Below are 14,768 nucleotides of genomic sequence, written 5' to 3' on the forward strand. Positions count from 1 at the left end.
CAATGCCCTTGCTGATGGAAGGAGGTTTTCACTCAAAATCTCACGATACATGGCCCCATTCTTTCCTTTACACGGATCAGTTGTCCTGGTCCCTTTGCAGAAAAACACCCCCAAAGCATGTTGTTTCCACCCCCATGCTTCACAGTAGTGTCACGCCCTGGCTCTGGGGACTATGTTATGTTGAGCCAGGGTGTGTAAGTCTATGTTTAATTTTCTATGTTGGGCTGAGTGACTCCCAATCAGAGGCAACGAGTGTCAGCTGGGTGTCTCTGATTGGGAGCCATATTTAACTGTTTGTCTTGCACTTTGTGTTTTGTGGTTTCTTGTTCCTTTTGGTTGTGTATCGAAGGACTTCACGTTTCGTTCTTTGTTTTGATCGTGTGATCAGTTGAATAAATATAATATGTTCACCCGCAACGCTGCGCCTTGGTCCTCTCCATTAGACGATCGTGACAGAAGAAACCACCTTAACCAGACTAAGCAGCGTGTTCAGGAGCCATCGCTGGCAGATCCCCGTGGCAACCTCGACTGGATCAAGCAGCGGGACGAGGAGAGAGGATGGACGTGGGAGGAGATGATTGCGAGTCTGGCAAGAGGGAGGAGAGACCCCCAGGAAATTTTTAGGGGGGGGCTCACGACGTCGGGCCAGCAGGTGTACGGGTTAGAGCGGTGCAAAGCGTTGGCAGAGAAGGCCGCCAGGTTAGGGGGGCCACTGGGCACAGAGGAGAGGGAAAGTGTGGAGGCACGGCGAGAGGTACTGGGGTGTGTTACCAGTCCGGTCCGGCCCGTTCCTGATCCCTGCGTGGGGCCAGTGGTGTGTGTCCCCAGTACGGTCCGGCCTGTTCCTGCCATTCCCACCAAGTCAGTGGTGCGCGTCGTCAGCCCAGCCCGGCCTGTTCCTGCCATTCCCACCAAGTCAGTGGTGCGCGTCGTCAGCCCGGCCCGGCCTGTTCCTGCCATTCCCACCAAGTCAGTGGTGCGCGTCGTCAGCCCAGCCCGGCCTGTTCCTGCCATTCCCACCAAGTCAGTGGTGTGCGTCGACAGCCCAGCCCGGCCTGTCCCTGCTCCACGCACAAAGCCTACAGTGTGCGTCGACAGCCCAGCCCGGCCCGTTCCTGCTCTCCGCACCAAGTCTGTGGTGCGCGTCGCCAGCCCAGTCCGGCCCATCCAAGCTTCCCGCACCAAGCCAGTGGTGTGCGTCGTCAGTCCGGCACGGCCCGTTCCTGCTCTCCGCACCAAGTCTGTGGTGCGCGTCGCCAGCCCAATCCGGCCCATCCAAGCTTCCCGCACCAAGCCAGTGGTGTGCGTCGTCAGCCCTGTCCGGCCCGTTCCTGCTCTCCGCACCAAGTCTGTGGTGCGCGTCGCCAGCCCGGTCCGGCCCGTCCAAGCTCCCCGCACCGGGTCAGTGGTGCGCGTCGTCAGCCCGGTCCGGCTCATTCCTGCTCCCCGCACCAAGTCAGGGGTGCGCTTCGTCAGCCCGGTCCGGCCCGTTCCTCCTCCACGCATCAAGCCAGGGGTGTGCGTCGTCAGTCCAGCACAACCCGTGCCTGGGTCATGTCCGGAGCCGGATCCGCCGCCGAGGCGGAGTGCCCACCCGGTCCCTCCCCTGTTGTGGTTGTTTGGCGCGGCCGGAGTCCGTGCCTTTGGGGGGGGGGTACTGTCACGCCCTGGCTCTGGGGACTATGTTATGTTGAGCCAGGGTGTGTAAGTCTATGTTTAATTTTCTATGTTGGGCTGAGTGACTCCCAATCAGAGGCAACGAGTGTCAGCTGGGTGTCTCTGATTGGGAGCCATATTTAACTGTTTGTCTTGCACTTTGTGTTTTGTGGTTTCTTGTTCCTTTTGGTTGTGTATCGAAGGACTTCACGTTTCGTTCTTTGTTTTGATCGTGTGATCAGTTGAATAAATATAATATGTTCACCCGCAACGCTGCGCCTTGGTCCTCTCCATTAGACGATCGTGACAAGTAGGTATGGTGTTCTTTGGATGCAACTCAGCATTCTTTGTCCTCCAAACACGACGAGTTGAGTTTTTACCAAAAAGTTCTATTTTGGTTTCATCTGACCATATGACATTCTCCCAATCCTCTTCTAGATCATCCAAATGCACTCTAGCAAACTTCAGACGGGCCTGGACATGTACTGGCTTAAGCAGGGGGACACATCTGGCAATGCAGGATTTGAGTCCCTGGCGGCGTAGTGTGTTACTGATGGTAGGCTTTGTTACTTTGGTCCCAGCTCTCTGCAGGTCATTCACTAGGTCCCCCCGTGTGGTTCTGGGATTTTTGCTCACCGTTCTTGTGATCATTTTGACCCCACGGGGGAGATTATCAGTGGTCTTGTATGTCTTCCATTTCCTAATAATTGCTCCCACAGTTGATTTCTTCAAACCAAGCTGCTTACCTATTGCAGATTCAGTCTTCCCAGCCTGGTGCAGGTCTACAATTTTGTTTCTGGTGTCCTTTGACAGCTCTTTGGTCTTGGCCATAGTGGAGTTTGGAGTGTGACTGTTTGAGGTTGTGGACAGGTGTCTTTTATACTGATAACAAGTTCAAACAGGTGCCATTAATACAGGTAATGAGTGGAGGACAGAGGAGCCTCTTAAAGAAGAAGTTACAGGTCTGTGAGAGCCAGAAATCTTGCTTGTTTGTAGGTGACCAAATACTTATTTTCCACCATAATTTGCAAATAAATTCATTAAAAATCCTACAATGTGATTTTCTGGATTTTTTTTTCTCAATTTGTCTGTCATAGTTGACGTGTACCTATGATGAAAATTACAGGCCTCTCTAATCTTTTTAAGTGGGAGAACATGCACAATTGGTGGCTGACTAAATACTTTTTTCCCCCACTGTAAATAGTATGCTTCCACCAGACGTTTTTCTTGGCAACGAGAACCCATCTCATCTGAGAACAGTACAGGAAGGAAACGTGTAAAAAAAAAAAACACACATACTGTATTCTAAATGGTCTAGGAGAGTGTAGCCTACACTGGATAAACAAAATAGGATCAGATCAAATGTATTGTCCCCAAGGGGGGAAATTGTCTAGAACACATAATTAATTAATCTGTATGTAAATATGCTGTCCGTAGACATAACATCATATACAGATCATACTGTACATATAATGTACAGTACATTGCCCATAGCTAATTCATTTATTGACACACACTACAGTACACGTAGATAGCCTTGATGATAATAACATCCAGCATATTGGCTTGCTTTTTTTGTGTCCTTCCAGCTCCAATAGATCCTGTTACTCTAAACACGCGGGAGCATTAGTGTATTTCCTCGGAGTGGGCAGACATGGGACAGACAGAGAGGCGAAGGGGTGGGGGGGGGGGGGGGGGGTGGGGGGGGGGCAGAGAGAAAGGGGTGAGAGAGAGAGAGAAAGGGAGAGAGAGATGTTTGAACATATTTAGCCTTTTCTATTTATTATATTTCTACTATTGACTGTTACCATTTTATTGTTGTTATTTTCTTTATTTGTTATTATTATTATTTACTACCATTTTATATTATTATTTGTTATTCTTTATTATTTTATTACAATGTCTATTGTATAAATTGTTGCATTGGCAATATTGATTTTTCATGCCAATAAAGCATCGAGAGAGAGAGAGAGAGAGAGAGAGAGAGAGAGAGAGAGAGAGAGAGAGAGAGAGAGAGAGAGAGAGAGAGAGAGAGAGAGAGAGAGAGAGAGAGAGAGAGAGAGAGAGTGATCTCTGCCAGTTATAAGTACAGTGGGAGAACAAGTATTTGATACACTGCCGATTTTGCAGGTTTTCCTACTTACAAGCATGTAGAGGTCTGTAATTTTTATCATAGGTACACTTCAACAGTTGGCAGGCAATACGCCTTGTGTAAAGTCACCCAGAACTGTGAGGGGTGAGCCATCCTCAGGAAAGGAACTTATCAAGGCGTCAAGCTCATTGATGAACTCTCCAAGGGAACCTGGAGGGTGATAAATGATAAGGATGTTAAGCTTGAATGGGCTAGTGACTGTGACAGCATGGAATTCAAATGAGGAGATAGACAGATGGGTCAGGGGAAAAAGAGAGAATGTCCACTTGGGAGAGATGAGGATTCCTGTGCCACCACCCCGCTGACCAGATGCTCTCGGGGTATGCGAGAACACATGGTCAGACGAGGAGAGAGCAGTAGGAGTAGCAGTGTTTTCAGTGGTAATCCATGTTTCCGTCAGCGCCAAGAAGTCGAGGGACTGGAGGGTAGCATAGGCTGAGATTAACTCTGCCTTGTTGGCCGCAGAACGGCAGTTCCAGAGGCTGCCGGAGACCTGGAACTCCACGTGGGTCGTGCGTGCAGGGACCACCAGGTTAGAGTGGCAGCAGCCACGCGGTGTGAGGCGTTTGTATAGCCTGTGCGGAGAGGGGAGAACAGGGATAGACAGACACATAGTTGACAGGCTACAGAAAATGGCTACAATAATGCAAAGGATATCGGAATGAAATGAACTAAACATCTGGGAAAGCGAGAGAGCGGGGCCTCCCTCACTTACGTTACACTGAAACACCCAAATATAACTCTCCCAACTTCCACCTCAGAAACTATAATTGTTGTAAACTACAGCGGTTCAATGTTTTCTAGGAATAGACTAGCTTAGTTTATTCAGCTAGCTAACTTGGTACAGTATTCTTCAGTAAAAACCGTCCAGGGCACCGAATCCTATGACGATACAGCCGACTAGCATGCCAGCCTCCAACAACACGGTTTAGCACCAATACTCGGCCACAACAAATCACCAGTGTGTCAACACGCCAAGCAGATCATTCGTGTCCGTGTCTAACGTTGTCTAACGCTGTACATACAAGTATAGTAAATGAATAACAAATAGTAATTGCATTTTGCTTCCCACATCTTGCATGTGTGTACTATATGAAAGTAATTTCCCTATAGGGATGATAGACTGAATGACCTCCAGGCTGTGTAAGGGCTATTTTACCAAGGAGGAGAGTGATGGAGTGCTGCATCAGATGACCTGGCCTCCACAATCACCCGACCTCAACCAAATTGAGATGGTTTGGGATGAGTCGGACGGCAGGGTGAGGGAAAAGCAGCCAACAAATGCTCAGCATATGTGGGAACTCCTTCAAGACTGTTGGAAAAGCATTCCAGGTGAAGCTGGTTGAGAGAATGACAAGAGTGTGCAAAGCTGTCATCAAGTCAAAAGGTGGCTACTTTGAAGAATCTCAAATATAAAATATATTTTGATTTGTTTAACACTTTTTTGGTTACTACATGATTCCATATGTGTTATTTCATATTTTTGATGTCTTCACTATTATTCTACAATGTAGAAAATAGTACAAATAAAGAAAAACCCTGGAATGAGTAGGTGTGTCCAAACCTTTGACTGGTACTGTACATTCCAGGATTACATGTTTACATGTAACATATACAATAGCATTACAGTATAGTAAATTAATAACAAATAGCAGTTGCATGTGTATGTATTATACATGCTTGTTTACTTTTTATGAAAGTGAATTCCATGAAAGTGAATTCTTGGAAGGAAGGATTATAGTCTGGATAACAACACAAAGTAGTTTAGTTGTGAAGGTTCAGCAATTTTTTGGTAATATATGTTTTTTAAAAGTATTTTCTGATTTTATTGAACAGATAGAGAGAGGATGACAGTGGGGAAAGATGGAAAGAGGTTGTGTCAAAGGGCAGTAAGCCAGATTCAAACCTATAGCGACACCAAAGACATAGTAAATGTACATTTGTACCAATTCATATGTACTACACATGTACTAAATGCTTATGTACTATATATGTCAGCCTGGCCTTTCAGAATAGACGTAACATAGTAAATGTAAATTTGTTCCCTTGCAATTAGTATGATATGTTATGTTTGGTTACATAAGAAAGAAGGTTATTTAAAAGGATAGTATACCCAAATTACAAAATGACACATTGGTTTCCTTACCCTGTAAGCAGTCTAGACATGGTATGACAGCAATCAATGCTTTGGTTTTATTTTACCTGGCATCATTTTCCAAATGCTAATGTTTTAGCATTAGTGGCACAAATTCCATTAATGTCATTGTACCGATATAATTTTTTCGTGCATCATGTCTAAATAATCTGAATGTACTTAAAATTGATTGTGCTCAAAAAGTCATTTATAGATTTTTTGAACATGATGGGCAAAAAATGCTACTTTCGGTACCGTGACTTGAATGGGTTTCGTGCCACAAATGCTAAAACATTAGCATTTGAAAACAGTGCCAGGGAAACTAAACCAAATCATGGATTGCTGTCATACCTTGTCCATAGACTGCGTACAGGGTAAGGAAACAAACATATAATTTGGTAATTTGGGTGAAATATCCCTTTAAGCTACAACTAAAGGAGGGAGGTTGGTCGGAGTGGATGAGTTGGCGTTTAACGCGAGCGTCTAGCAACCCAAAGGTTGTGTGTTCGAATCACATCTCGGACAACTTTAGCATTTTAGCTAATTAGCAACCTTTCAACTGCTTACTACTTTTTAACTACTTTGCAACTACTTAGCATGTTAGCTAACCCCTAACCCTAAACTTAACCCCTAACCCTAACCTTAACCCTAAACCCTAGCCTAGCAACATTAGCCACCTAGCTAACGTTAGCCAAAACAAATTGGAGGACGTAACATATCATACGAAATTGATGGGGCAAATGTACGTTTACTATGGTACGTCAACCCATGAGTCCATGATGTACATGTAGCCTATACATACTATGAAAGTGATTTCCCTGGAGGTTTGATAGGCTGGATAACAACCTGAGGTAGCTGTATTGAAAGTTAATCTGAGGACCATTGAATGGCTCCATCTGTGCAATCCTTCAGTAGACATACTCATTTTCATTGAAAGACAATTGCAAAGTGTACATGCCATGATTACATGTTTACATGTAACATATAAAATAACAATATAGTATAGTAAATTAATAACAAATAGCAGTTGCACTTTTGCTTTCTGTAAATGTAGTATGTATATGTACATATGTATTATACATGCTTGTGTAGTTTTTATGAAAGTGAATTCCATGAAAGATAATTCTTGGAAGGAAGGATTATAGGCTAGATAACAACACAAAGTAGCTTAGTTGTGAAAGTTCAGCTAAGTTAAGCTGAACTTATGTTTTTGTAAGGTATTTTCTGATTTGTTTTAACAGATAGAGAGAGGATGACAGTGGGGGAAAGATAGAGAGAGGTTGTGTCAAAGGGCAGTAGGCCGGATTCAGACCTATACCAACACTGTAGATGTGTGGCAGATGCTGCGTCATTACCACTAGACCAGCCAGAGCACATTGTGTTACCTACATCCGTGGGCTTCCTAAGTAGATAGATTACCACTAGACCAGCCAGAGCACATCAGGTTCCCTACATCCGTGAACTTCCTAAGTAGGTAGGCTAGCCTGTGTTGCCTTTGGTCCAATTCAAAAATCACCTTTCAGACTAGCCAGCCTAATGCGATTGGTGATCCCAAGAAATGAAGATTATAGACAGCATTGGGAATCTGTTATAACCCGAATTGAACCCATTTTACATACTCTATTATTATTATTATGTGTTGTTCTGTGTTTACTGTTTACTGTATCTATATTGTATATACTGTATATAGACTATGTGTCCATTCCTCGGTCTACATTCTGTCTGTATAGTCTGTCTGTATATTTGCTTGTTCTAATATTTATATGCTCGTCCTAATATTGATATATTTCTTAATTCCATTCTTTTACTTTTAGATTTGTGTATATTGTTGTGAATTGTTAGATACAGTGCCTTGCAAAAGTATTCATCCCCCTTGGCGTTTTTCCTATTTTGTTGCATTACAACCTGTAATTTAAATGGATTTTTATTTGGATTTCATGTAATGGACATACACAAAATAGTCCAAATTGGTGAAGTGAAATGAAAAACATAACTTGTTTCAAAAAATTCTAAAAAATTAATAACGGAAAAGTGGTGCGTGCAAATGTATTCACCCCCTTTGCTATGAAGCTCCTAAATAAGATCTGGTGCAACCAATTACCTTCAGAAGTCACATAATTAGTTAAATAAAGTCCACCTGTGTGCAATCTAAGTGTCACATGATCTGTCACATGATCTCAGTATATATACACCTGTTCTGAAAGGCCCCAGAGTCTGCAACACCACTAAGCAAGGGGCACCACCAAGCAAGCGGCACCATGAAGACCAAGGAGCTCTCCAAACAGGTCAGGGACAAAGTTGTGGAGAAGTACAGATCAGGGTTGGGTTATAAAAAAATATCAGAAACTTTGAACATCCCATGGAGCACCATTAAATCCATTATTTAAAAATGGAAAGAAAATGGCACCACAACAAACCTGCCAAGAGAGGGCCGCCCACCAAAACTCACGGACCAGGCAAGGAGGGCATTAATCAGAGAGGCAACAAAGAGACCAAAGATAACCCTGAAGGAGCGGCAAAGCTCCACAGCGGAGATTGGAGTATCTGTCCATAGGACCACTTTAACCCATACACTCCACAGAGCTGGGCTTTACGGAAGAGTGGCCAGAAAAAAGCCATTGCTTAAAGAAAAAAATAAGCTAACACGTTTGGTGTTTGCCAAAAGGCATGTGGGAGACTCCCCAAACATATGGAAGAAGGTACTCTGGTCAGATGAGACTAGAATTGAGCTTTTTGGCCATCAAGGAAAACGCTATGTCTGCCGCAAACCCAACACCTCTCATCACCCTGAGAACACCATCCCCACAGTGAAGTATGGTGGTGGCAGCATCATGCTGTGGGGATGTTTTTCATTGGCAGGGACTGGGAAACTGGTCAGAATTGAAGGAATGATGTATGGCGCTAAATACTGGGAAATTCTTGAGGGAAACCTGTTTCAGTCTTCCAGAGATTTGAGACTGGGACGGAGGTTCACCTTCCAGCAGGACAATGACCCTAAGCATACTGCTAAAGCAGTGGTTTAAGGGGAAACATTTAAATGTCTTGGAATAGCCTAGTCAAAACCCAGACCTCAATCCAATTGAGAATCTGTGGTATGACTTAAAGATTGCTGTACACCAGCGGAACCCATCCAACTTGAAGGAGCTGGAGCAGTTTTGCCTTGAAGAATGGGCAAAAATCCCAGTGGCTAGATGTGCCAAGCTTATAGAGACATACCCCAAGAGACTTGCAGCTGTAATTGCTGCAAAAGGTGGCTCTACAAAGTATTGACTTTGGGGGGGGGTGAATAGTTATGCACGCTCAAGTTTTCTGTTTTTTTGTCTTATTTCTTGTTTGTTTCACAAGAAAAAATATTTTGCATCTTCAAAGTGGAAGACATGTTGTGTAAATCAAATGATACAAACCCCCAAAAAATCAATTTTAATTCCAGGTTGTAAGGCAACAAAATAGGAAAAATGCCAAGGGGGGTGAATACTTTCGCAAGCCACTGTTCTACTGCACTGTTGGAGCTAGGAACACAAGCATTTCGCTACACCCGCAATAACATCTGCTAAATATGTGTATGTGACCAATAAAATTTGATTTGATTTTATTTATATTCTGTCAACAGGTCAAATTTCCAGTACATGTAAATGTAAATTACATTCATAACATAAACTGTATAAATAAATAAAAAATAGTAATTTGTACATATTTGGAATATTTTGGTAATTTAACAGACACACTTTTATCCAGAGCGATTTACCATCAGTGCATTCAACTAAGGTAGCCAAGACAACCACATTTACAGGCAGTGCATTCAACTAAGGTAGCCAAGACAACCACATTTACAGTCATTGCAAGTAAACTATCCTCAATAAAGCAGCTATCATTCAAATCAGTGCTAGTAAGATATGCTCCATATATTACACATGGAGGTGAATTCCATGGATGGATGGATAAATGTAAAGTTCAGTTGAGTTCCATGTGGAACACTGAGTCAGTGGGCATCCCAGTTCAGGAGAGAGCTCTCAGGCCAATCACCATGAGGGATTGGAAGTGTATGGACAGACATCATGAGACATCTATACCTGTAAAACCAGAATCCAATACATGCTGTTGTACATGTAGGTATTTAATCTAATTATTTAAAAATAGGCATATTATCAGTTAATGTCTTGCAAATTGATATTTGGAGAGATGGTGGACTGGATTTGCAACTTATTTGGAGACATTAACATACAGTAATTTGATCAAAGATGTTGAAAACATGGTTGAAAATCAGAGCGAGAGAGAATGAGCAAGAGCGAGAGAGAGGTGGATTGGGGTGAGAAAAATAGTGTGTGACGCGTAGCAGCTGAAAGCGGATAGGCTCGCGCTGCTGTGACTGGATGGCGCATTGGCTCGAGGCGGAGGGGGAGGCGGCTTTGCGTTCCATCCGTGGTGGTTCTATTCTATAGGCTGAGGACGCGGGTTCAGGCGAGGTGAGGATACAACCCTAGTTGAACCTATACTGGGTGAAGAAACAAATATGAGTAGCGGCTGTGTTCGCTGAGCAGAACACAAGCGCGTGGCGAACAGTGGTGAGAGACGCGCCCTATCACCCAATCAATTGAGCATATACAGTCTTTCTAATAACATTGTGGCCATTTCCGAACACTTTGAAGCACTTTGGAGGAGATTTACATGAAGAAGAGGAACTTCATTTGGCTATTTCACTGACAGGTAACATAATCACAAATGGAAAAGAAAATGCTGATTTATTATGTTATATAGAAATGTGACTAAAATGTGTTTTTTAAGATTTGTATTGTGTGTGGTTCTGAACTAGTTATTTAAGATGGATAGGGAAAGTTAGGAGTAGGCACTAGGCAGCATATCAAAACTAGATAAAGTTTCACGACTCCCCTGTTCGATCGTCAGTTATGCTGCTTATGCTGCCTCCGTTCTCATCCACGGGTGCTGTATCTCGGGGACACGGGGTAAAATCATGCATGCGCGCATGGAATGTTCCTCTCTGTAACGTTGCGTAACGCGAGGAAATGATTACAAGCCTTGGGGCTGGCCTCTCACTGTGTGCACTTAGTCGAACTTGTCCAGACTGTGTGTGAGAGCATATAGTTGTTAAAGACTGTTGCTGTGAAAACTACAGTATTCAGCCTACTGTTGAATTTACAGAAAGTTCACTGGATTCCTTTGCACAACCTCTATTATAGGCTATAGGCTTATAGGCTATAGGCGAGTAGCATATAATTATTATTATAGGCGAGTAGCCTTGTGTTTGACATTCGTTGAAAATTCCCTCATCCCAATAAAACATTTAGGAATGTATTGCATATACATTTATAGTCAAGATATAATTAATAGAATAGGATATAATATTCTGTACAAATGAGGAACTTACTTTCATTATCAAATTGCTGATGTCCTTCTGCCATGTCGCAAAATGGAATTGCTTAGGGATGTTTTTCATAATGAGAAATATGTGAGTGTTAACCATCTATGTGCATCTGTTCAGTACACTGTACACTACAGGAATGTTTGGAGCTATGACTAAAATGTAATGTAAATGTAAATATATAACATTGTGTTGAATTTACATAAGGTTTACTCAAATGTCACTAACCTCCTCGCTGCCTTTTCTCTCTCTGTCCACTAGATGGTGGCATTGCAACGTGAATCACAGCCACTCAGAGCCAGCATCATTATCAGAACAACCAGTGAGTGTATTTCTAAAGTGAGCTCTTAAACAAAGCTCAAGCACACAATCTATGAGTTTGGCAGTTACCTTATCACACCAAGCATGAAAGACCATACTAGACCCACCAGTAGCATCCTCCAGGATGTGTCTGGTGGTCCCTCCCAACTGTTGGGACTGGAAGGCCTGGACCCAAGGCCTCTGAGCGGGGCAATGTCCTTCACTGACGAGGCGGTCTCCATCCTGACCTCCAGCAGCCAGCTAGCCCGTTCCCTACTGGGCTGCACCTCCGCCCTGAAGCGGAAAGAAAGCCTAGCCGCCACCGCTAACCATGCTAACGCTAATGCTATCGCTAACAACAGTGACGACGACTTTGACGATAGCAACAGCGCTCTGCGCCGCAAACGCGAGTTCACTCCCGATGAGAAGAAGGACGACGGCTACTGGGATAAGAGAAAGAAGAACAACGAGGCGGCGAAACGGTCGCGTGAAAAACGACGCGCCAACGACATGGTCCTGGAGACGAGGGTTCTGGGGTTGTTGGAGGAGAACGCCCGGCTAAGGGCAGAACTCCTGGCCCTCAAGTTCCGCTTTGGCCTAGTCAAGGACCCCTCTGACGTGGCCATAATGCCGCTGTCCGTGCCTCCACCTAACCATCTTGAACCGAGGTACTACCTACCCCACGGTGATGGTTCCTACCCCCATAACACTGCCACCTCCCACCACCTCCACCTCCACCATCCCCACCACTCATCCCCATACGGGGTGAGAGGAACTGGGCTGCCAGCAGGGCGTGACGTGGGCAGTAGTATATCCGAGGACTCTGGTTTCTCCCCTGGAAGCTCCAACATTGGCAGCCCTGTATTCTTTGACGATGGACTAGGGGACCACAGCCGAACTTCCCCCAGAATGGTGGAGGAGCAGGGGGGGTATGAGCCTCACGCCTCGCTGGAGGCCGAAGGACAGTACCACGGCAGGCAGGACTCTAGCCTACCACACAAACTCCGCTTCAAAACGCCTGGTGGAGGTAGCGAAGGTGGGGAGATACCAGCAAGGTCCCCTGACAGTAGACGCCCTTGCCCTGTAGCTACAGTCGGACCAAACATCCAGAGGAGCCAGGCTGGATGGTACAGTCATAGGGGCGAGCGCCAGGTTGCGTGGCCCAGGGAGGAGGCCCGTGCTGGGCATGATCAGCAGCACCACTACCCCCCCTCTGGAGGTTCTCCACACAGCCCCACCACTGCCACCTCCACAGACACCCAGTACGTGGCGGAGAATGGCGCCCTCAAATCCCAGCTCAGTTCTCTATCGCAGGAGGTAGCCCAGCTCAAGAAGCTGTTCTCTCAGCAGCTGCTCTCCAAACTGGTCTGAGATCAGGTTGAACACACTCTTGACCTCCCCTTTACACACATTTTTACATTAACATTTTACATTTACATACAGAGGGAGATGGAGAGAAGAGCAACTTTAACAGAGAGAGAGGGGGAGAGAAATATAGAGAGAAAGGGGTATAGACTCAAAGACACTTTCCCTGTGAAAGTTACATTCACTTCAACCTGAACGTTGACTCTCACAGGACACTTTCACTGTGACTCAGGTCTCAGCTGAACTTGACTTCCACAGCACAGCACTGCCCATTGATCTCAAGCAAACAGCCCCTATCAAGTGTGAGGAAGCTGAACGAACCATATGACAACCTGAACACTACTTCATTAACACATTCTCCAGATACTACAATACAGTGGCCTTCACCACTATAAAAGCACACCAGCACAGGAAAGACCAGTTACAATAGCAATTCAGTCAAAACCAATACTTCAGGATACGCTGTTTGATTTACAGTACTATAAAACAGCATTTAAGGGTAACTTATATAATTCACATTTTTACATTTTTATTTTTAGTAATTTAGCAGACACACTTATCCAGGGCGATTTACAGTAGTGAGTGCATACATTTTCATACTTTTTTGTATGATACCTGAAATACTCTATATATATATATTTTTTTTTTACACTGATATGACTTGTTTCTTTGATAAAGTTTCACATTCTTTCTTTAGAGACTTTTATTGAACAGGTCAGTCTTAAAACACTGGATTACACTGGTAAATATGAGTACATGCAGCAGTACACACACTGATGTCATAGATAGATCATTTGGAAACCCATTCCGTTTGTATTATTACTTTACATGTCCGATTATCCTGCTACTGTATGCCATGGTATCCCTCACCTCTATGTGTTTGTACACAGTTTGTCTTAAACGGATTTGGCAAAACATATTTTTTTTAAATAACAGATTCTATGTACATATTCTTTAATTTCAACTGTAAGTAATGTGATATACTGTACATGTAAATAAATAAACAGTTTTTCCTAATCAGTGTTTTGTGTCTATGACTGTCTATTACGTGACTAATTCAGTCTCTTTTAAAGGCAGTGAGTCTGACACTACTAGTAGCCTTGTACACGTGGTTACGACCCCACACACTCAGATGAAGTGTTCTCGCAGCACATGAAGATTAGTCTCCAGTGAGTCATATGAGGGATCAAGATAGAGAGTAAAAAAAACATGATGTATTCCTAAACAAACCTATGTGTTTCTATTGTGCTAAAAGCATGCATTATAAAAATCCATCAACACAAAATATATCACTAACAGGTGATCTAAATGGATTGGATTCACAGTATACACCGACCACCTTTCCAAGTGAAGTGTTTAAGTGCTTTACATTGTAATGGAGGGAAATAACCTCATCCACTATAAATATACAGTTGAAGTTGGAAGTTTAAATGTATTTGGCTAAGGTGTATGTAAACTCAGTTTTTCACAATTCCTGACATTTAATCCTAGTAAGAATTCCCTGTCTCAGGTCAGTTAGGATCACCACTTTATTTTAAAAATGTGAAATGTCAGAATAATAATAGAGAGAATTATTTATTTCAGCTTTTATTTCTTTCATCACATTCCCAGTGGGTCAGAAGTTTACATACACTCAATTAGTATTTGGTAGAATTGCCTTCAAATTGTTTAACTTGGGTCAAATGTTTCAGGTAGCCTTCCACAAGCTTCCCACAATAAGTTGGGTGAATTTTGGTCCATTCCTCCTGACAGAGCTGGTGTAACTGAGTCAGGTTTGTAGGCCT

General features: G+C 43.8%; 1 protein-coding gene across 1 annotated transcript; it reads left to right on the forward strand.

The window, feature by feature from the left end:
• The first annotated feature begins 10,417 nt into the window (after window positions 1–10,417).
• LOC311124408 (uncharacterized protein) lies at window positions 10,418–14,005 on the forward strand. The gene is made up of 2 exons (XM_084198565.1): window positions 10,418–10,646; window positions 11,581–14,005. The coding sequence occupies exon 2, from the start codon at window positions 11,725–11,727 to the stop codon at window positions 12,988–12,990; it is 1,266 nt and encodes a 421-aa protein (XP_084054691.1). The 5' UTR covers window positions 10,418–10,646; window positions 11,581–11,724; the 3' UTR covers window positions 12,991–14,005.
• Window positions 14,006–14,768: the final 763 nt, after the last annotated feature.

The sequence above is a fragment of the Coregonus lavaretus genome (assembly GCF_964263955.1).
Source record: "Coregonus lavaretus genome assembly, contig: HAP1_SCAFFOLD_910, whole genome shotgun sequence".
In the NCBI taxonomy this organism is placed as follows: Eukaryota; Metazoa; Chordata; class Actinopteri; order Salmoniformes; family Salmonidae; genus Coregonus; species Coregonus lavaretus.